General features: G+C 38.7%; 2 protein-coding genes across 2 annotated transcripts in view; both read right to left on the bottom strand.

The window, feature by feature from the left end:
- The window catches only part of LOC139149330 (receptor-type tyrosine-protein phosphatase beta-like), a 31,860-nt gene extending 17,495 nt beyond the window's left edge, over positions 1-14,365 (bottom strand). The window contains exons 1-2 of the mRNA XM_070721048.1: positions 14,288-14,365; positions 13,780-13,924 (exon numbers count right to left, since the gene is read on the bottom strand). Of these exons, the coding sequence (XP_070577149.1) occupies positions 13,780-13,924; positions 14,288-14,365 (223 nt within the window). The remainder of the gene's footprint in view (positions 1-13,779; positions 13,925-14,287) is intronic.
- LOC139116605 (actin-1-like) overlaps positions 1-23,098 on the bottom strand; it is a 244,120-nt gene that overhangs the window by 119,494 nt on the left and 101,528 nt on the right. The gene's annotated exons all lie outside the window — the stretch shown is intronic.

Genomic DNA, 23,098 nt, shown 5'->3' on the forward strand with positions numbered 1-23,098 from the left:
AGTTTTTAATGATGTCCAGGTTGTTGTTGCATGTGCGATTATATCGGAGGAATGGAGGAATACACTTTAAAGAAGCCTTTAAAAGTTGTGGTCGGGTGAAATGAGTTCCTTAATAAATATTGAAATATGTCAGTTGGGGGTCACGTGATGCCACTTAGTGGTGGTCAATGTGGAATATCGAGCTCCTGAAAATTGTATGATTTTACAGCAGTTACTGATAGTCCAACCATAAAGACGTCTAACAACTAGAACAGTGTTATTTCTAACCATGGGTTTTGTTCTTTAAAGTTGGAGAGCGAAAATTGGCAGTTTTTTGCAACCAAAATGTTGGCGACCTGTATCAACGCACTTGTACAGCCCAACGACAACGTGGTCTGCTGCAAATGACCTTTGGTACAGGTTGGCATGCTGTTTTATCATCACATATTCAATTCTTTGTGGCACCTATGCTATACTCAATTCTGCAGAATGTTGGGAAAATTTGTTAGAACGTTCCGGTTTGCTAGTTTATGGAACGCTTACGAGCAATATTTGTAAAAACTTGGATGTCTTTGTGGCTCGGCAATGTACGCCATTTGACACAAGTAATTCAGTGATATCACCTGGCGACATATCTGTGAACACGGGTTATGCAACTAGTACGTCGGTATTCTGCGCTTCCCTTCTCTTAGAGGAAACTGGACATGTCTATGCGAGTGTCTTTTCAGAAAATGTGGAAAGTTTCCTTCATTTACGGCCAGTAATAAGTCGCCTTCTTCAGCTGGCAGGGACGTAGAGCTAAACCCGGGTCGACACAAAGCCCAACAAATAAAGCTATCATCGACAGGTGATCTGGAAGTCACGGTCGTGGCACCGGGCGAAAATAATGACGAAAGTGTAATGGATATTCTGAAAAGTATTCGATCTGACATAAAAAGAGATTAAACGAGATATGTCCGGAGTGAACAAAAATATTGATGAACTACAGAAGGAACAAAAATTGCTTGTCAGACAAAATGAAGAACTGAAGGAAAGGGTGGAACATCTCGAAACTGAATGTACAAATCTGCGTTCACACACATCCAGAAATAACGTTATCTTCTAAGGACTTGACGAATCACCAGACGAGACTTGGTCAGATTGTGAAAAATCGGTCCGTGGATTCATGGTCGGTAAACTAGGAATCACAGAAGCGGCTAATGAAAATATGGTGATAATCGAACGAGCCCATCGATTGAATGTACGACCTAAACCGAACGAATCAAGACCAATTATAGCTAAGTTTCTATCCCATAAACACCGTACATCTGTGCTTGATGAGGGAAGGAAGAAATTACGTGGTACATCTTTCCGGGTTAGTGAAGATTTTTTCACCGAGTGTCCGTGAAAGGACAAGGAAATCAATCCCATTTATGATTTAAGCACGTTCTGAAGGAAAAAGTGCATTTCTTAACCATGATAAACTAGTTATTGATAGACAAAAATTTAAATATGATGAAACAAAAAATGACATTGTGCCTTTATAATGGCGTGGCCAAACCCAAACAGAAGCCCATGTAGCCTTAAGAAGCAAAATTTTGTTTCTCTCTTGGAATGCAAGGGGTCTGAAACAACATTTAAATAATGTCAAACTCAAAAGTTTTCTTTCTCAATTTTCTTTCATTAGTATAAGTGAAACTTGGGCAAAATCTGTGGATGAATTTTCTACTTTCTTATCGACGACACACACATGTTTTTCTACATATAATGAACAATATAATAAATATGGCCGCTTTCCCGGTGGTATTTCAGTATTTGTTACTCTGGAATTTAGTATCTATGTTGAGCGGATACTCTGTTCATGCAAGCATGCAGTTTTCTTACGCATACGTAAGGAAGCGTTTGAGTCTATCAAAGATATAATTTTGTGTTGTGTTTATTTGCCTCCACAAGGCTCATCAAGTTATACAAACGAAGATGTAAATGGAGTAGAGATTTTAGAAAATTATCTTGTTGATTTACACTCATCATTTTCAGATTTTGATTTAATTGTAATGGGTGATTTGAACTCTAGAACAGGAGATCTGGAAGATTTTATTATTGAGGATCCAGATAATAATTTGTTTCTTTCTCTTGACTACGACATCGACAACTTTTGTATTCCAAGAAAATCGTGTGATTGTCAAATAAATACTTTTGGTCGTTCACTTATTGATCTGTGTCGTACCTATAACTTGCATATGTTAAACGGTCGCTTTGATGGTGACTGTGTTGGTAATTACACCTGTTGTACAGCCAATGGGGCAAGCCTAGTTGATTACATCATCGTACACAGTGGACTGTTCTCTTTTGTCTCAGAATTTGTTGTTGATTCTGCCGATGTTTCAGATCATTTTCCAATTTATTGTAACTTTAGTTTCCCTAAAAACACCCCAGTGATTGAATCAAGCGATACAGCTTCTCATTTAAAACGGGTAAAATATGAATGGAATCCCGAGTTGGTTGATGAGTTTTTAAGATAACTGAATGATGATTTTCTCTTTCAAAATCTTGATACTCTTATATAAACAGATGATATTTTTCTCTGTTTGACGTCATCGTATACGAGTGGTTTTTTTCGCGGAGCCGTACAACTTCGAGCCGAAGGCGAGAAGTTGTGCGGCTCCGCGAAAAACACGAGTATACGATGACGTCAAACAGAGAAAAATACCATGGAATTATATATTTATCACATGAACAGTCTTCTTATTTTTCTTTTGACGTAGATGGATCAAAATTATCGTAACAAATTGCATGAATTTCGTCGCGATTTGTGTTTTACTTACGCGGATTACTTTCATTTAAAGAGTAAAGCGGCCCGTCACCCAGGAGATACTTTCATTCATAAATCCCATCAAGCTGAAATTTGCTACATTAAAGAGTATCTCCACCAACCAGACGTACGGATTCGGTCACGTGAACGTGTCAATCATTGTCTCGCGCTGTACCGATGCCAAGGCAAGTTGGCCTCGGCGGACATAGCTTTCACCGTGCTAGCGACGGATAACCATAGTATTCAGAGTTACTTAGAATATTTACAATTATATTTATGAAGTAAATGAGACGACACGATCGAAACAGTAATTCTCATTCTCAGAGATGCCGTGGCTTTCAAAATATCACACAAGTTTACGACCTTTGCGAGCGCGAAAGATTCCGTTCGATGACAAACTCATTGCATGTCTGTGCCCACAACGTTGCCGTCACCGGTTTCTGCCGGTGTCAACTCGTCAATCCCGATCTCGGTCATCAATGTTTTCGTCTTACGAACTTTGATGTTTGCATTGACACATATCTCGTCCATGGATACATCCTAATTTTGTTGACGGAAACTCTGTTTTGAGTGTTGTCTGAGTCAACTTTCGAAGTACATGGGATTCCACAGCGCTGCACACAGCTCGACAGCGTACAGCATTATGCCGCGCTGCAAGTTTGATTCCGAGCGAGACTTTACGGAGTTTTTGCGCGATTAAGGAAATTGATCGTTGTAAGTCGAATGAATTATGCTTGTGCCTCCTATGTCGCTTTCCCGAAGATTATACTATACTCATTTATTCAGTTTGAGGTGTAGGTTTCGGTTTTATCGCCAACCGGGATCGCCAGGTACGACGTCCACACGACTCGACTTGAGCCGAGACGTTACTGAGCCATTAAAATAACGATCGTCGGTATCTCCATTCGATTCTCGGGAAAAGCTATTGTTTTAGCTACTTGAAATTTCGTTGGACAAAAATGCCTTCTATGTTTCCATGTCTGGATTTATCGGGTCACCTTTTTGTAAAAATAACGTGCGAGCTAGCACGGCATCGATCACAACAAATCTGTTCGTGTCGCGACGCCTGCATGTATGAACGGTACCGTGAAAGAAAAAAGTTCCGGTTGATGACGTACAACAGGGGTAATTCGGATTTCTTATCCGTCCTGTTCTATGTCACACAGGTGGGAATTCGGACCAGTTCATGTGATAATGTTATATAAACAGGTGATGTTGATGCTGCTGTGGATGTTTTAAATAGTATACTTGCCCGTGCTGCCACTGATATGACATACACAGCTAGTGGTAGAAGTACAAAGTGTTCAAATGTAAGTGAAAGCTGGTGGGATGAAGAATGTGAAGTCTCACGTAAACAAAAATTTGACCTTCTCAAAGCATTTCGTAGGTCAAACAGTGCAGTTGTTCGAAACGAATATGTGTCGGCTAGAAATCGACACAAAAATGTTTGCAAACAGAAATACCAGAACTATAGACAGGAACAACAGAATATCTTGTTGTCAAGCCTCAATGACTCCTCTAAATTCTGGTACACCATTAAGCGTCTCAGAGTTGGGAAAGGTTCTTCCCGTAGTTACAAAATAAAAGCGTCTGAATGGTACAATTATTTTCAAAAATTATTTTTTGTTGTAGTGTAATCAGGTGATTCTCAGTTTGATGAGCAAATACAGGCTGAACTGACAAAACATGATATAACTTTTGATCTTTGTAACGAAAATGACCCTGTCTCTGTCAACTATCCTATTACCTCAGAAGAAATTGAGCTTGTCATTAGAAACTTAAAAACAAATAAATCTCCTGGCCCAGATGGTTTTATAAACGAAATATTTAAATACAGTGTTAATATTATTTCAAAGCATTTGCGAAATGTGTTCAATGGTATTCTCATTTCGGGATATTTTCCAAAAGCCTAGAGCAAGGGAATTATCTACCCCTACACAAGAAGGGTTCATTTAATGACGTCAATAATTACAGAGGAATATCCCTTTTGTCTACCACCGGTAAGATATTCACTAAAATTCTTAATAACCGTCTTGTGGACTGGGTTGATTACAGAAGCACAGGCAGGCTTTCGTAAAGGTTATCGCATTGTAGATCATATTTTTACTTTACAATCTTTGGCATCTAAGTATTTTTCAAATAGGAAAGGTAAAATGTATTGTATTTTTGTTGATTTCTCAAAAGCCTTTGACTGCGTTCGACATGATTATTTATGGCAACAATTAATTTCCTATGGTCTTCATGGCAGTGTTTTACATGTTTTACGTTCAATGTATTAAAAAATAAAATCCTGTGTTTTGTGCGATGAAGGTTTGCGAATTACTTTGATTGTAAAATTGGTACAAGGCAAGGCTGTATGCTAAGCCCTCTATTGTTTAATTTATTTATAAATGAATTATATACATACATGAATGCATCTGATAGAGATGGGATATTTGTTAATGAAGATCTGCCTAATTTGGGATTACTTATGTATGCTGATAATGTTACAGACAATGCTTATCTTCCAATATCTTTACAGCGAAAAGTCAATCAATTAGAGTTGTTCTGTAACCAATGGTGTGTGAGAGTAAATCTTGATAAAACAAAAATTATTGTTTTCAGAAATGGTGGCGTTTTAAAGAAATATGAAAACTGGGTCTATATGGGAAGTAAGATTACTAGTGTTAAGCATTATAATTATCTTGGACTATTAATATCATCACGACTATCATGGTCACCTGCTAAAACAGAGTTAGTTACTAAAGCAAAACAAGCTCTTACACAAATTCAAATCGTTATCACAAAAATAGGTTGTATGTCTACCCAGAATGCTTTTAAGCTTTTTGATAGTTGCATTGTTCCTATACTCTGTTATGGCTCGGAAATCTGGCGATTTGAGTACTCTCCAATTATTGAAAGGGTTCATTTCCGTTTTTGTAGAGTTTTATTAGGTCTTGCTAGTAATGCAAATAATGAGGCTGTTTTGGGTGAATGCGGTAGATACCCTCTGAGTTGCGGATACATGAAGAGATGTGTTTCATATTGGTTAAGATTAGTCCGAATGGACAATGCTCGGTATCCAAAGGCATGCTATGATATGTTACGGAAATTGGATGAAGCGGGCAAGACAAATTGGGCTACAAAGATTAAACAGCTGCTCATGAGATATGTATGGTTTTGCTTATGTTTGGTTTGAGCAGCAAGTGGGTAATTGTGAAGTATTTTTAACTTTATTTTGTCAAAGGTTACAAGATTGTTACAGACAAGAATGGCACGCTTCAATTAATAATTCACCCAGATTGAGATTTTATTCAATGTTTAAGTTCTATTTTGAACCAGAAATGTATCTTAAATGTGTCCATCCCATTAAGTACATTAATCCGTGACAAATTACGTCCACTCCTTCTGATGTCGTGATTCTTGATATATCATATTCTAAAACACTTGTTTTGACATTTTCGATTTGAAATTTCGATGATCTAAGTCGTGACAATGCCCCAGTCCTCAAACGTTCACAGTGAATAAAACAGAAGGCAGATGCACGACATCCTTCTTTTATATATATCAATACAACGGCACCAGACTTTAAATCAAATAAGTCAAAACGTCTTTTTAGCGTGACCAATCACGTCCAGGTGATGTGTCATCTTTCAGCTGTTCTGGGCTATCATCGTGCCAACTATATCATTGGGCACATTGCTTTTATTCCTTCTGGCCTATACAAATTTAATATTCGATAAGGTACCCTTCTTGCATGTGAGTTTGACCCTGGTTTGACCCAGAGTTTGACCCACAGCGCCCTCTATCGTTAATTTGATGGAAACGGGGCAGAATATACAGGGCAATCATGTTGCTAAAAAGGCTTTGCTACAGCACCAACTTTAATCTTTCATTTTTTCAAATTGTGAAGATGTCATATATATACAAATTATTTTATGAACGTCACATTACGACCATCAAGATTTTAAAAAAACTAAAATTTCGCTAGTTATAAAATGTACCAGTCAAGCTCGAGCACGGTAATGAGATCACCCAGCACGGGCGGCCGGTCGCAGCTGCAGCTGTTGACCGGCTTTCATTGGCAGCACCCGCGTACTCGTGTGCGGGATACAGGGTAGCTGTACGTATCCACGGAGTTGTTGTGCGGTCGGTGTTAGTTTCCAGTTTTTATATGCTTGCTAGCTACCAGAATGCGAAAACAGCGAAAGAAAACACTCATAAACGAAACAGCACTGCTAAACAAATGTCAGGACGACGGGTGTATATAAAGAAGGGTAAGCTTACGGCCGCATTTAACGTAGCTCTGCATGGCTGTGTGTTACGGCGTTATACGGCCTCCCACCATAGCCCGGCTGACTGCCATAGACAAAATCGCTGGTAGCACCTCGGAAATACGGCCCGCAGTTTCTCCGCCGAAACAGCCGATTTTGAATCCAAAACTTGCGTTGATCTACTTTTTCGAGCACACCCACCTCGCTTAGGTACATGATGTGCTTAGCTGCGCTTGTAAATTTACGCAGAGCCCAATTTTCTCTCTAGGCCTATATGCGGGGGAAGCGTTCGTAATTAGTGCGAGCAGTTTTATTGCAGTTCACTGCAGTGGCTTCGATATATATTACTGAAAATGGTTGTAATCTGATTCAACCCACTGTAACCTCCACAAATGTAATAATCTCCACAAATGTAATATCAACCACAATTGTAATAAAATCAACCACAAATGTAATAAAATAGTCAACCATTAATGTAACAACCCGCAACCACAAATGTAATAAACAAATTAACCATAAATGTAATAAAACTCAACCATAAATGTAATAAACTTGAACTTGCATATGTGATCATTTGTTTATCAATGTCCTGAGTAAATAATGACTTTAATAAGACTAGTATACTGTTATTGCATACTTTCCTGAAACTAGGTTTCCTTTCCGAAACACAGAATAGAATACTTTGAGAACGCTGTCAGAAAACGGCGAGGTTCTGATCAAACCGTTAGATAATGGAAGTGGAACAGCAGTTCTAGACACTGATAATTACATAATAAGGAAGCGTCAAAATAACTCGTCAACCAGTGATACCACACAAAGTTTATGACAGATGACTCAGAACAAATAACAGAGAAATATAAAACCTTATAACAGAAACTTATGACACAAAACATGTTGACGAGAACATATATTTCAATCTAGTAAAAAACAATACGAACACTACCTTGAACACAGTAGAACAAAATTAGACATCCTGGCATCCTAGGAACAAACTTCAAGTTTGGCAACATAGGAATACAGACAATCTATCGATTATTCCACACAATTTATCCACTGAAGACGAATTTGAGGCGATTGATTACGAAAGTACGGCAATTTTCGAAAAAACGGCGTTAAAGGATCGTAGTGTTATACAGTCTTCCCCACTCTGGAGTAGAGACTGCACTGATGTTCAGATTACAGCTGTGTCTAGCCATGGCCAATCAGCTTTGTACACAAAATAGGGAAACGTAAAATACACTTTCAAATATGCAAAACACACTAAACACAAACAATTAAGAAATGAATAATGTGTTGAGTTGCTTTCCTTATTACATAGATCAATATTCAAGGGCTAATTCCTCAATTGCAACGACAAAATAGATTTATTACATTTATGGTTGATAAGTATTACATTTATGGGTGTTTTTTTTATTACATTTATGGTTACCATTTATTACATTTGTGGTTGGTATTTTTATTACATTTATGGTTGAATTTTTTACATTTATGGGCAATATTACATTTATGGGTGCATTTTATTACAATTGTGGTTGATATTACATTTGTGGAGATTATTACATTTGTGGAGGTTACACCCATGAGCACTCGGGCGAAAACCAGCCCTGCAAACAACATGAACAAAAGAGCATCGCGATATCGAACTTCTAAAGTCGACTTTCATCGAGGAGTGCAACCAGAGAAAATTATGAAATATGTAACAAATCTGATGAGAAAAAAGAAAATATTTACAGGATAGAAAATGTTCATCGTCGATAGTAAATAGCCGAGTGGTTGTTAGAAATAATGTTAATTACAGACTGTTACATCGCGATGTTCATTTGTTTGTAAGGCTGGTTTTCGTGCGAGCTTGGCCAGATCTTAAGGTTGCGAAATCCCCGATATATATCGGAAAGTATTTACCACGATTTGAAAAATCTGTAGTATCGTTCGTTTTTCGAAGTTGGGGTCGAACTGAAGAAGTCGTGCTTGCTCAGATCTGTAAAGTGATGAAATCTTCGATATAATCTTATATTGGATATTTACCCTCGATATGGACAATCCAGTTATGAGTATCGTCTATCGCTGTAAATAATGTATTTCGTGGAAGACCAGCCAAAACTCCCGATGATGTCCGATAGGTCCTCTGTCCAAGTCCCGATCGTCAAGTAAATATTTTTAAAGCCTACATGTAAAGAATGTATTTCGTGCAAGGCCCTCCCGGAAACTGACGATGTTATCCGATCGGTCCTTTCAACGAAGTTCCGCTAGTAATTATGTGTAGGAAGTTTCGTGTGGACATTTAATGAAAAAATGCTTTAAATGTAAAAATGTATTTCTTGCATGAATAAATTTAATAATGTAAAACATGCAGGATTCTTGACTATCGGCCATGGATGCTATTTTTGAACTAAGAGTCGCCGGGACAGAAGTAGTCGGGTGGTCAGATCTGTTAGGGAGCATTCGTTTTTTACAGGGAGGGGGTCGGTGGAAATCAGGGGGGGGGGTTGACTTTTACGAAACCGTTTTTAAGGGGGGGTCAAATTTTGCAATCAATGATTGGAAGGGGGTCAAATTTTACAAAGGTTTGTATGGAGTTATGGAAAAATTTTGACTTTTGAATTTCACAGAAATGTTACTTGGTCCTTCATACAAAATCTATGAGTAGTCTATGAGAAGCTATGAATAATTTCCTTTAAATACAAAACTAGCTAAATCTGTGTTTTTATAGACTCTTGATCATTGACATTAACGTTCTTGATTAGACTAGGGCGATTACAAGTTCATGTGTGTGCAAGAAATTTGATTTTGGAACGTCACCAAAAATGTTGATTCTCTTTAAATTGTGGTATGTGAGGAAACTTTTAATATATTTTTTACAATTATACAAAACTAGCTATTAAAATCAGTGTTTTAAAAAAGTTTGACAATTGATATAAATGTACGTGACGAGAATATTATATTTAAAGGAGCAGATCTGAAAAACCCAGTGATTATTTGTAAAGTTCAAAAAGGATTCTTTGAAAGGTCAAAGGTCAAATGGGAAATTGTAATTCAATTAAGATATTTTTGATACGGACTGTGACATCTGGGGGATGGTCGCTGTTTTTTTGTGCATGAAAATTCAAGGGTGGGTAACTCTTTTTCTTGCAAACACTTTTGAAGGGCCTAATTTTTTCAGCCCAGGGCCATAGGGTGCGAAATCTGATGATTTTTTGAGGGGTCACATTTTACAATTGATGAATGGGGGGGGGGGGTTAAATTTAGAAATTTGATTTGGAGGGGGGGGGTAGCTTACATTTTCATTTGTCCCTCAAATTCCACCGACCCCCTCCCCGTTAAAAACGAATGCTCCCTTTGGTGGTTAAATCTCCGATATACATTGGATATTTACCCACGATTTGACAAAGTATCGTCTAGTATTAGAGTTAAAGTCCGAAATCGCCTATATTTATCGGGTTAATATTGGTGATTTTGAAGACTCGGCGTGCCGAGTTCAGTGCAAGGAAATCTAGTATGATCGTCTTGTATCGATATTAGAGTCTCGGAATTGCCGATATTTATAGGGTAAATATCAGCTATTTCTCAGCGTGCCAAGAAACGATAGGCAAGAAGTCGTTCTAGGCTGAGGTGTAGTCCCGAAATTGCCCATATTTATCGGTTTATATCGGCGATTTTGCAGACCTTTGAAAGGTGCAGAACATAACTTAGTATCTTGACAGTTTTTAACATTTTAGGCCCTATTACCTCCGACTCGCCGGACTTTCTTTAGCCACTGTCTTCGAAGGAGCTGCTCTGTGGGAAAACGGTAAAAACTAACACCGTTTTTGTTCTGTCTTTAGTCGTTTTTGCACCCAACTGCACTTAATTCATTCTTCATTCCACTGAGCATACTAGACAGTCATAGACTCCAATGCTACGGTAAGCTGTCACACACGATAAAAATTACAAACGACCTCAAAAGAGGGCTAAAACTGCAGCAAGTGAAAATAATACAGTAAAAAATTAGGTCGACTAGCGAGAGATAATACTTGCTAAAACGCAGAGGATAATAACTGCAACAAGTTAAAACAAATACAGCAAAATTCTGACCGACCGGCTGGAAGTAAAACACTTGCAAAGCACAGAGAATAAAAACGCAGACGTTTCGGTGCCTTCGTCAGTGTCGCACTCGAAACGTCTGCGTTTTTATTCTCTGTGCTTTGCAAGTGTTATATTTCCCGCTGGTCGGTCAGTATTTTACTGCATTTGTTTTAACTTGTTGCAGTTTTTATCCTCTGTTTTTTTAACTGTCACACACGCTCATGTATCGCCGATGACGTCACGCACGCTCCTCCCATGAGCCCTTTCGCGCCATGGGATTTCGAGTTTATTTTCGTAAATGTCGTCTACTTCAAAGTCTCCTTCGTCGCGCCGCAGTCGCTGGCGGGTGCAAACATGTGGCAAATTTGAGCTGCATTTTATTCAAGGTGGATTTTACAAGGGATAAATGGTGACACTCCCTAGACTTAGGTTTCCCTTCAACAGCGCGGAGAATTTCCGACATCGGGGAGATTACACAGCACGGAGATAAATTTCCCACAGCGCGGAGATTTTTACACAGTGCGAAGATATTGACACAGCGCGGAGAATTGTCCACCGTACAAGAAACATTAAACAATCTCACTCTCTAGCAAAACCTTTTTAGCAATGATGATTGCCCTGTATATTCTGCCCCGTTTCCATCAAACTAACGATAGAGGGCGCTGTGGGTCAAACTCTGGGTCAAACCTGGGGTCAAACTCACATGCAAGAAGTGTACCTTATCGAATATTAAATTTGTATAGGCCAGAAGGAATAAAAGCAATGTGCCCAATGATATAGTTGGCACGATGATAGCCCAGAACAGCTGAAAGATGACACATCACCTGGACGTGATTGGTCACGCTAAAAAGACGTTTTGACTTATTTGATTTAAAGTCTGGTGCCGTTGTATTGATATATATATATAAAGAAGGATGTCGTGCATCTGCCTTCTGTTTTATTCACTGTGAACGTTTGAGGACTGGGGCATTGTCAAGACTTAGATTATCGAAATTTCAAATCGAAAATGTCAAAACAAGTGTTTTAGAATATGATATATCAAGAATCACGACATCAGAAGGAGTGGACGTAATTTGTCACGGATTAAATTGGCACTATCAAACTTCCGATGTTCCAATCACAGTTTCACAATAGAAACTGGAAGACATACAGGCATTGATGTTCAGAACAGAATTTGCCTCTTTTGTGAAAAGCAAAATGTTTCAGTCCAAGAAAATGAGATTCACTTTCTTGCGTTTTGTCCAATTTATACAACACTTCGAAGGGATTTATTACCTTTTTATTTACATAACAATCCGACTAGAGAAAAAATCGTATCTTTACTTTCAACAGAGAATCCTAACATTATATTTAATTTGTCAATTTTATATATAAGGCAATGACTGTGAGAGAAAATTATTTGAAGTCATTGTAAGTCATTGTCAACAGTAGTGTTGTGTGTACATTTGATGAATTTAAGCATCACGTGTCCACATTTTCTTTCCTATATAACTTGTATATCTTCAGTTTGATGGGCGGTGGCCCTTTACATGAATAAAAGATTATTATGTCAGTTGGTTTTGTATGGGGTTTAAAATCAAGCCTTTTCTCTCGATTATATCTGTGACCTTTAAAGAACGTTAAGTCAAGGTATGAGATTTCGCCGATAGAATTTCAAACGTGAGTTTGAACCTAGGGTGCAGTATGTTGCACTCCCCGACATAAGTTTGAAGTTCACATTCTGTTCCTGTGTAAATCATGAAGATGTCGTCTCTGAAACGTTTCCATTGGAATATTTATAGGAGTGGAGATTTAAAATAATTTTCTCTCTTTCATGCAGCGGTAAATTAAATTACTATTTGAATGGCGTTTACCTAAACAAGAGTGAGATTTATTGACTGTAGACTGATAAGAAATCCGGCAGACACAGCATGCACCTCTTCCCATCAGTAAGCTGATATGCTTATTCTTGAACAACCCATTTTCGACTGGCATCCCGTTCACGGAAATATTGTAAAGCGTAAAACATGATCAGTTGCAGTCTCTTTTTTGCATATGCAAAAAATACCTACATCAAATTGTGTTTTACACTCTTCAAGTATTTATGTCCCCTTCAAAACTGTACTATGAACGAAGGGCTGATGGTCGAAAACGGATTGTTCCAGTAAACGCATACCAGATTACTCCGTGGAGGAGCTGTCTTCTGAGTTCAGGCAATTAAACAGCCCCATGCCTAGGTAAAAGCTAGGGAATACAGAAAACTGCTCAGCTGAGTTGCTTGGTAATTTGTGTACCGAATATATCTGCTGCAGCTGCAAGGATAGAAATTTACACAACCCCCCACCCCGAGTGGATTAAATTTGGAATAACGTTTGTTGAGGATGTATGTTTGTGTGTTCTTACGTGTAGGATTGTTTCAAGCAAGCAGAAATGTCATATATCATAAACCCACAATGAGGGGAGATGGTTTCTGGATTAAAAGTCGACCCATCTTTAGGAGTTATCATAAAAGTGTATCCCCTTCATGTGGCGCGAATATTCCCTGTGATCTAATGCTCGACTTAATCTCGAGCTTGCTGTTGTCAAATTAACTCATGCTAATACGGCACGAAAACAAGCGATATTGGGTATCCCGGACTTATTCAGCAAATTTCTGATATATCGTTATCATTATTATATAAATAAAATAGACATTTCCAGAGTATGGATGCTTACTTGTTCTCTGTGTTTCACTGTCAGAAGGACTTTCCATGCCGTTTGTGTGGTACGCTGTCACTATATTCATGTATTCTGCTCCAGGGGTTAAGTCTTCTACTGTTCCTTCACGGCGTTGCGTGTCCTCCACTGATTCCTCGCCGTCCTGACATTCAGATTCAGAGGCGATATTACAGGTAGCCGTGATTTTGTACCTCTCAGTGTCAACGTGGTGTTCATGAGACCAGCTTACGGTAATTGAGGTAGTACTATACTGCTCAATGATAACATCAGCTTTAGGTTAAAGAAATAATACGGTTAATTTTGTGGGGGATATAATAATATAAAATTAATATAATTAATAATTATTAATTTAATAATCAAAAACTTTTTTCCACAGTCATCTCTCAGTACAGCTTAATAGACAATCGCAAGACTTTAAGCCTGCATGTTTCTGTCCCCGGGCCATACAAAGAGAAAGACATTGAGAATCATAGAAATATCTGTCTTGCAAGATGTTAGATTATACCTGGTCATTTTGTTCTGCAGATGCTAATGCTAAGGGACTGATCAATTTCTTTGGCCATATTGGTGGCGATGGATTCATGGGGGTCACCCTTTTTTGACTTTGGTGTTGGGGGGGTCACCATGTTTTTGAAATGCCCAATGAGGAGGTCATTGAATTTCCCCACGGGCTCATGCTTGCCTAAAATGCATAGTATCAGCCACGAATTTCATCACCCTTCACACTTCAGACATGTAACTTTAATAATAAGACATATTTTTCAGCGTGCCCTTCGGGCACGGGAGTTTAAAATATTAGACATATGTAAAAGATGCTTCGCAGAACCCTGCTGAATGGAATAGTAACTCCCTATTATGTTGTGTAAGACTAAGAGCTTTGTGCTCCACAAACATTATTGAGAAGCGTCAGATCCAATGATGCAATTGCTTACGTGCCTTGACATGATGGTTTAAAAGGTGAAATTAGTCGCCAACATAAATAACGAAAAAGGAAATGCATTTACTTTTAGTTTTTCTTTGTAAATTGTAAATTCACAAGTCAGTCATTTTTATCAGCAAGATATCTAACAAAATGGTTATCCCGCCTGAATTGAACGTTGACTACAAATCTGCACATTCCCAAAGCAGCAATTTAAGGGTAAACAGTTTTACAAAATAAGCTGGAGACCACGACATGATTTGAAGCCATGTATGATTGTTGTGTATTTTGTTTCTAATTTACAGAAATAGTTGGGGACTTTGGAATTTTCTTTCAATTCCCTTTCACGGTGATCTTTGTCTAGTTGTTAAAAATGAAAAAGAAAAACTTTACAAATAAATCAATTTTTTTGTTCCCAGGTATCTCAAGTGTCTAATTTGTCTATGGTCATGAGTACATGGTTGAGCTCATATAAATATGGCTAGAGATCATATTAAAACTTCCACACCTTGACATTCATTCATTCATTCATTCATTCATTCTGCACCAGTTTTACAAAAAGCATGTCAACCATTACTTTTTATCAAATATTTAAATCTAGGCACCCCTACATATTCTAGTAAATACAAAATTTATGTACACTATATTTGTAAACTTCGTATTTCTTACTACATTAGTAAGCTTATATTCCCGATATCCATGATACAGCATTTCAACAAAATTCCATCTATTGATTTTTTCCTGCATTCATTTGTATTCATTAATGAAATTAGTATTTCAAATAACGAGCAAAGCTGTTTGCGACATTTTTTCTCACAATTCACAACTCCAGTAGTCGTACGAAAGCCGACTAGCGAAGAGAAGTACGGTTTATTGCACGACATTCGGCACAATAATGCGTATACTATGTATCCATCCACGCCCGGCCAAAGCTTCGCGTGCTGAAACACTGAACACATACCCAATCAAGTCAACGGGCCAGAGCGCCGATACAACTTTCCATTCAAAATATGGCAACAGAGTCTTGTACAGCGGCATGCACACTTGTTAGGCAAAACTGGGATCCAAAAACTGCTTTCTTTGAAGCTCTCTCTCTCTCTCTCTCTCTCTCTCTCTCTCTCTCTCTCTCTCTCTCTCTCTCTTCCATGTCATGCTATCACGGTCCAGCCCGGCCGGACAGATGTAGATGCATTTGCAGTGGCACTGAACAATGCACGATTTACACGCAGGTTTTTGCAAAAGTTGTTTGACCTTAAAACCGGGGGTGGGGGAACTAATACCCGCGCAAATTGCATCGAGGGTATTTCTTCTCTACCTCACATTCGTGTCACGGGAGTACAATAATTTTGGACCTGTATAAGCAACGTTTTAAGTATCTAAACCCGAAAGGATCGTGGATTCAAAAATTTTCGCCCGATTTCTACTGAAAGGTTGCCTTTTATCAAACGAACCCAAAATTTGGCAAGGATTGAATGCCATCAGGGAGTGACGCTCTCGACTGACATCATTACCTGATGATTGTTTTTACAGTAATTCACGTGTATTTCGGATTTGTTCACGTCATAGTTAACACATTAAGCAATATTTGTAATAAATAAAAACGGCTTGGTGCACTGGACACGCGAAACTGACGACCATTTGTAATCTTCATTTCGCCGAATTTCCGTAGAGGGCCAAATTGAAGTGAGAGTGCCGGGGGACACGTACATCGTCTATTCCAGCAGCCTAAGACACGATAGCCCCACTGGGACGGCGAAATCGGTATTAATCTTACCTGATAGAAACTGTTTTAAGCCAATTAGGATAAGTAATGTTACTTCTACGACTCTCCAAAGAAAGCATGTAAGGTTCTGTCGCGGAAAATACCATTTTGCTGGATAATTTGTTCCGTCAATAAAACTTGGCTGGGGGCCACTGCGTGAAATTGCGAGATCTCGCGAGACTACGGTAAAATCGCATTTTTCGGGAAAAATATAATTTGTGCACCATCGTATTCTTACATATGATCCCATGGGAAATTAAACCATCGTATCCTCACATATGATCCCATGGGAGATTATATATTTATTACATGAACAGTCTTCTTAGGGACCGTTCAGCTTTTACGGCCGGGGGTGGCGGCAAAATCCGGGGGGGGGCGTCATTGTAATTTTGGAATCCGCGAAGGGGGGGGGGGGGTCATCGCTTTTTCACTGGTAGGAAAGGGGGTCACCACATTTTCAGAAACATGATACCTACAATAAAGTTCACTTTATGCCATAGCCAGGATCGACCCTCTTTACCGGCGGGCCACATATGGTGGCCCACTAGAATAAAGTTGACTTTACGTAAGGGCCTATGACCCTCTTAACCGGAGGGCTGCCTTTGGCAAACCACTCCAACAAAGTTTACTTTATACAATGTCCATGGACATAAGTTGTCTATGAAAATGAAGTTAAAAATTGCCTTAAAGTTGTCCTAATTAACAGACGTTTGCATGGATGTGGCTGAGAAGTTTGTGCACTTGCATCTCTGCTACACGAATAAAGTGCGCCGCGTACCGGAGTTCAAATCCCAACCGTGTGGGTAAATTTGACATATGGGTTTTGGTTATTTTTCAGCCGTGGGGGGTCATCAATTTTTTTCGTCTGACAAAGGGGGGTCATCTTTTTTTCACGAAAAATGCAGGGGAGTCTATTTTTTTGAATACCGGCGACAAGATTTTGCCGGCCCCCCGAGGCCTTAAAAACGGAACGGTCCCTTATTATTCTTTTGACGTAGATGATCAAAATTTTTGTAACTAATTGCATGCATTTCGTCGCGATCTGTGTTTTACTTACGCGGATTACTTTCATTTAATGTGTAAAGCGGTCCGTCACCCAAGAGATACTTTTATTCATAAATTCCGTCAAGCTGAAATTTTGATACATCAAATGCTATCTCCACCAACCAGACGTACGGATTCGATCACATGAACGTGTCAATCATTGTCTCGCGCTGTATCGATGCCAAGGCAAGTTGACCATCGGCGGACATAGCTTTCACCGTATTAGCGACGAATAGTCATAGTATTTAGAGTTACTTAGCATTTACAAATAGATTTATGAAGAAATGCAACGACACGATCGAAACAGTAATTTTCATTTTCAGAGATGCCGTGGCTTTTGAAAATATCACACAAGTTTACGGCCTTCGCGAGCGCGAGGGATTCCGTTGGATGACACACAGAGTGTAGCTCATTGCATGTTTGTGCCCACAACGCTGCCGTCCGGTCACCGGTCTCAACAGGTGTCAACTTGTCAATCCCGATCTCTGTCGTAAATGTTTTCGTCTTACGAACTTTGATGTTTGCAGTGACACATATCTCGCCCGTAGATACATCCTAATTTTGTTACTTGGCGGAACTCTGTTTTGAGAATTGTCTGAGTCAACTTTCGAAGTACATCGGATTCCACAGCGCACTATACAGCTCGACAGCTTATGTCTTCGCTAGAGCTTTACGCCGCGCTGCAGGTTTGACTCCGAGCGAGAATTTACGGAATTTTTTGCGTGATGAAGGAAATTTTTATCGTTGTTAGTCAAATGACTTTACAGTGAATTGCTTTGAAGCATTGGTATTAGACGAACTAGACATATTGTCTAAATCGAGATGTTGCCAACACTGTCAGGTGCAATAAACAGCTAAGCGGTAACATGAGTCGATCACAAAAAATCAACTCTGCCAAAGTTGAAACATTGTCTAGCAGGAGGTCAGACGTAGTCTAAACAAAACCACCACATATGTCTAAGCACTGTCGAAGTCTTAGGCCGCGTTCAAAAAAAGTGGTGAGGTGGGGGCTGGAGGAATTCAGGGGGGGGGGGGATTCGAAAATTTTTGGGGTAGTCGAGGGGGGACTTGAAAGTTTTGCTCTGCCTATAGGGGGGGACCTGAAAATATTTTGACTCCCAACATTTTGATGTCGTCCAATGGTTCTAATGTTAGTAATAATTAAACAAAATCTAGAACCGTTTTGTCATATTTTATGTCTTTAATCTCGAAAAAGTCTAAAATGTATGAATGCCATAAATTTTCGTAGAACAAGTTGCCTTGTAATGAGGCAGGAGCTACAACTGTTGATAATTTTTCATTATTTCTATGCAATGTATCAAACACACTTTCTTGGTGTCTCTCTATAGCATACTGAAAAACAAAATATTCAGTTTGTCAACAAAGCCCGTTTGTCTAAATATTGGTGATAATTGAATGATGCAAATGCACGGTACACGTAGGCTGTGTTGGCAAGCTGAATACTGGATAGCTCAACATTCTGTAGGGAATAGAACAAGAACACAATTGTATAAACTGAACAAAAATATTGTCAAAATAAAAAGTTAATACAACTACTGCCCTGCTACTACATACTGACAGTGACAGTGATACATGTAGCTCTGACTCTGATGTAGTTTAAGAAGAGTTTCGGTCATAGGACACTCAATTGACAGTGAAACATACATCTACTTGTACACAAGATCCAGCCAGAGAGCAACACATAGAAGACTAGGGGACTAACAGTTACCATGGATTTTTGAATTCTGGCATATGAGAACAATCAAATATTAGAGAAAAAAGATGGGGTCACCATAATTGATCTTATACAAATATACGATGAAAAGTCAGTTTTTCTAAAATCACTTAAAATCAATATATAAAACCATTCATTTCAAGTTCATGCAGTGAATGAAATTTTCACATCTCATTGTACCAATAACACAAAGTAAAACTTTAAACAGTAAAGACTCTAATTTAAAGGGAAAAATGTGTGACTAAATGGAATCTTTTATTTTTTATCAAATTTGCCATTATTACACCCAAATTTCTGAGATTAAAACATTAATTTCATGGAATATTTTAACCTTCCAGTATTGTCAATTTTGTAAAACATTTATAAGTGGCATCTAAGTTGTATGTCTTGTACTTTTGAAAAAAAATTTTCAGTAGGTCACTGTGCTCATTTTTTCACAATTTGGTTAAACGTAGCTAGGAATACACAATTTTCATACTCTCTCATGATTGTCATTTTGTGTGCTTTTCAGCTGGTGCCATTGAACTGGCCAGAGTTGGATAAACTCAAGTCGGCTTAGACTGAGAAATTCAAAAAGTTCACTGATGTATTTAAAAATGAATCAATTTTAGAACTTGCCCTAGGTATATGGCTCTACAACCTGCTGATAAGAGATAGTGTTGAACATTTGCGTGCAGAACGACACATTACATGTTTTTTTTACTCTGCGTGCATTCCTAATAAATATGCGGCTATATGGTAATTTGGGGGGGGGGACTTGAAAATTTTTGAGGGTATTGAGGGGGGGACTTGAAAATTTTTGAGGGTATCGAGGGGGGATCTGAAAAAAAATAAGATTTCAATCGCGATTCCTCCAGCCCCCCCCCCCTCACCATTTTTTTTGAACGCGCCTTATCACTTGCTTTCAGGTGTAGTTGTTTTGACTACATCTGACCTGCTGCAAGACAATGTTTCAACTTTGGCAGAGTTGATTTCTCTGTGGTCGACTGGAATTACTGCTCAGCTGATAATTACACCTGACAGCGTTGGCAACACCTCAATTTAGACTATGTGTCTAGTTCGTCTAATGCCAATGCTCCAAAGCAATTCACAGTATGCTTGTGCCTCCTATGTCGCTTTCCCGAAGATTTTACTGTACTCATTTATTCAGTTGGACTTACATTGAGATGTAGGTTTCGGGTTTATCGCTAACCGGAGTCGCCAGGTACGACGTCCATATTGAGCCCAACGACTCGACTGGAGCCGCGACGTTACTGAGCCAAAATAAAACGATCGACGGTATTCCCCTTCGATTCTCGGGAAAAGCTATAGTTTTAGCAACTCGAAATTTCGTTGGACATATGCCTTCTATGTTTCCATGTCTGGATTTATCGGGTCGCATTTTTGTAAAAATGTCATTAGAGCTATAGCACGGTCATCGATCACGATAAATCGGTCTGTGTCGCGATCTGCATGTATGAACGGTATCATGCAGGAAAAAAGTTCCGGTTGATGACGTAGAACAGAGGTAATTCGGATTTCTTATCCGTACTGTTCTACGTCACACGGGTGGCGATTCAGGCCAGTTCATGTGATAATTGACCGTACAGAGAACGCGGGGGCCAAAAACCACATCCCTCTGCGATCTGGTATTCGAGAACGATGGGCAGAAAAATCTGGGGCGACAGTGTGCAACCCGCAAACTTTTTTATTATATAGTAGTAATCAGAGATACCTGTATGCTAATATTATATAGGGCTCAGCCCTTGGTGTCGCGCCAGGGGTTAAGATTGGCAATGTTATTTGTATTGATTCATGATAAACTGTAATTGTTACTTCATAAACGTTTATATGACAACTATGCCCAGTTTCCCTCTGATGAAAGCAGTTCACGTACTTACACGACGTCAAACCATGCAGCAGGGCAGGTATAGATTTTCTGTAGCGTGTAAAAATTTTGGACAAAAATTGGCAATTTTTACAATGATAACAGCCTATGGCGTTAAACAAGGGACGTATTATGCAATAATTATCATTGCAATGGTAACCGCACTGCCCACCTTCCACTTGCAAGCTGAAAACTACAGCGTTCCGTCTAAAAACTTGCAATTTTTGAATCTAATTATTGACACAGGGGGCGCTCTTCTATAATTCAATCCCAGCATTCTTTGCGTATGCCCCCGTTCATATGCACGACAGTTTTCTCCGTTTATCTGTATCAACGATACTTTGTATCAGCGACAAGGTGTATAATAACATTTACTGGCTAATAAAAGAGGTATATTTTATAAAAGGCATGTTATATCATAATAATTTGTTTCGTATTTGTTTATTTACGAGTACTCAAAAAAAACAACATGGCGGCGCCCAATGAGAAAGAAGGGTACACTTCCGGTTACTCGCATAGTATATTATGAATAAGCGCATGCGTAGTCAGTAAGCCGCTGGCGCGACTAATATTTTAAACACGCCCTTTTGGCGCGTTACTTTACTCTATCAGACATTTTTCAGCATTCTCTTCGGCTGCGTGAATTTCATCAGAGCTGGATGTTTCATATTTTTCGACGCTCCCTTTGCGCGGTGCTTTAATATATCAGAGATAAATGTCAGAGATATCTTGATGTTTGCAAATCGAAAGTCTGTTTTGCAAAGTGTACTTATCATTATGAAATCTGCAATTCATATGACAAGTATGACAAATATCTGATACTTTTCTGTTTTCTTTACGACAAATCAGTATAAGAAAGCAACATGCATTATATTTCGCAATATATTTAATGCAGTAACATACATTAGAAACAGAAAAAAACAAGATATTTTTCATTCTCATTGATGCACTTTTTGTCATTATTATCTGTGCTATCATGGTTTCAATGTTAAATTAGAGCTGCAAGCAGGGTTGGCGGGGCCCATGCGGTTGCCATGATTGAAAGTACTTGCACTGATGATACTATGTGCAAATTTTGAGCTTCCATGTGTCTTATGTGTAGATATTTCTTTGGACTAGTTTTTAACACATGTGAAAATTACCTTTAAAAGCTCACCTATCTCCATTATCATTTAAACGGGAAGTTACAGGACCGTGGGCGCACAATAGGGGGATTACTGATGACGTAGTCATTTGCATACACTGGGCGGGGGTTTTGAATTCTCACAGCTTCACTTTGGCCGTATGATACTAATCATGATGGGCACTTTCGTGACATATGCAAAGACGGGTCAAATGATCGTACAGGGAACACATTTGAAACATATGCGTTCTCCGGCAAAAAACGTAACATTTTTTCAGTGTATTTTCGACTCAAGTTTAGTCGCTATATATTCACATCAGACATCATATCCAAGATTCAATGAAAATGAACGCCTGAAACATGGCAAAATTATGGGATTCTGGGACCAAACAGAGCACGTCCGACCAGTAGCGTTGCTTTTTTACGTTTGCATAAATTAACGATAATCCGGCTTTTATAGGGGAAGTTTCAGTTTAAAATGAATTTGAAAAGTATAGAGTGAGGCGAACTAGTATTGTAATTGAAATTAACGTATACCATCTTAACTCACTCTGGAAATTTACCATGTGACCTATGTGTTGACAAATCCTTGGACTAGTTGTTAAGAGAGAAAATTACCTGTCAAAGATCATTTTTCTCATTTCCCACTTAAATGATTTGGAAAAGTATGTTTCATAAGCAAACGGGAAATAGCATTGCAATAAATTTCCCACTGATTGTGTTGTCACTTGTCAGCCATACAGACTAATCTGATGAAAAGTCATTGCATCATTATGAAACAACATGATATTGTTTTATCCACAGGTAAGTACACTACATGCACAATGTGACTCTGATGGTCTTGTAACGGCTTCCTCGTAATTATA

The sequence above is a fragment of the Ptychodera flava genome, chromosome 2 (assembly GCF_041260155.1).
Source record: "Ptychodera flava strain L36383 chromosome 2, AS_Pfla_20210202, whole genome shotgun sequence".
Classification (NCBI taxonomy): domain Eukaryota; kingdom Metazoa; phylum Hemichordata; class Enteropneusta; family Ptychoderidae; genus Ptychodera; species Ptychodera flava.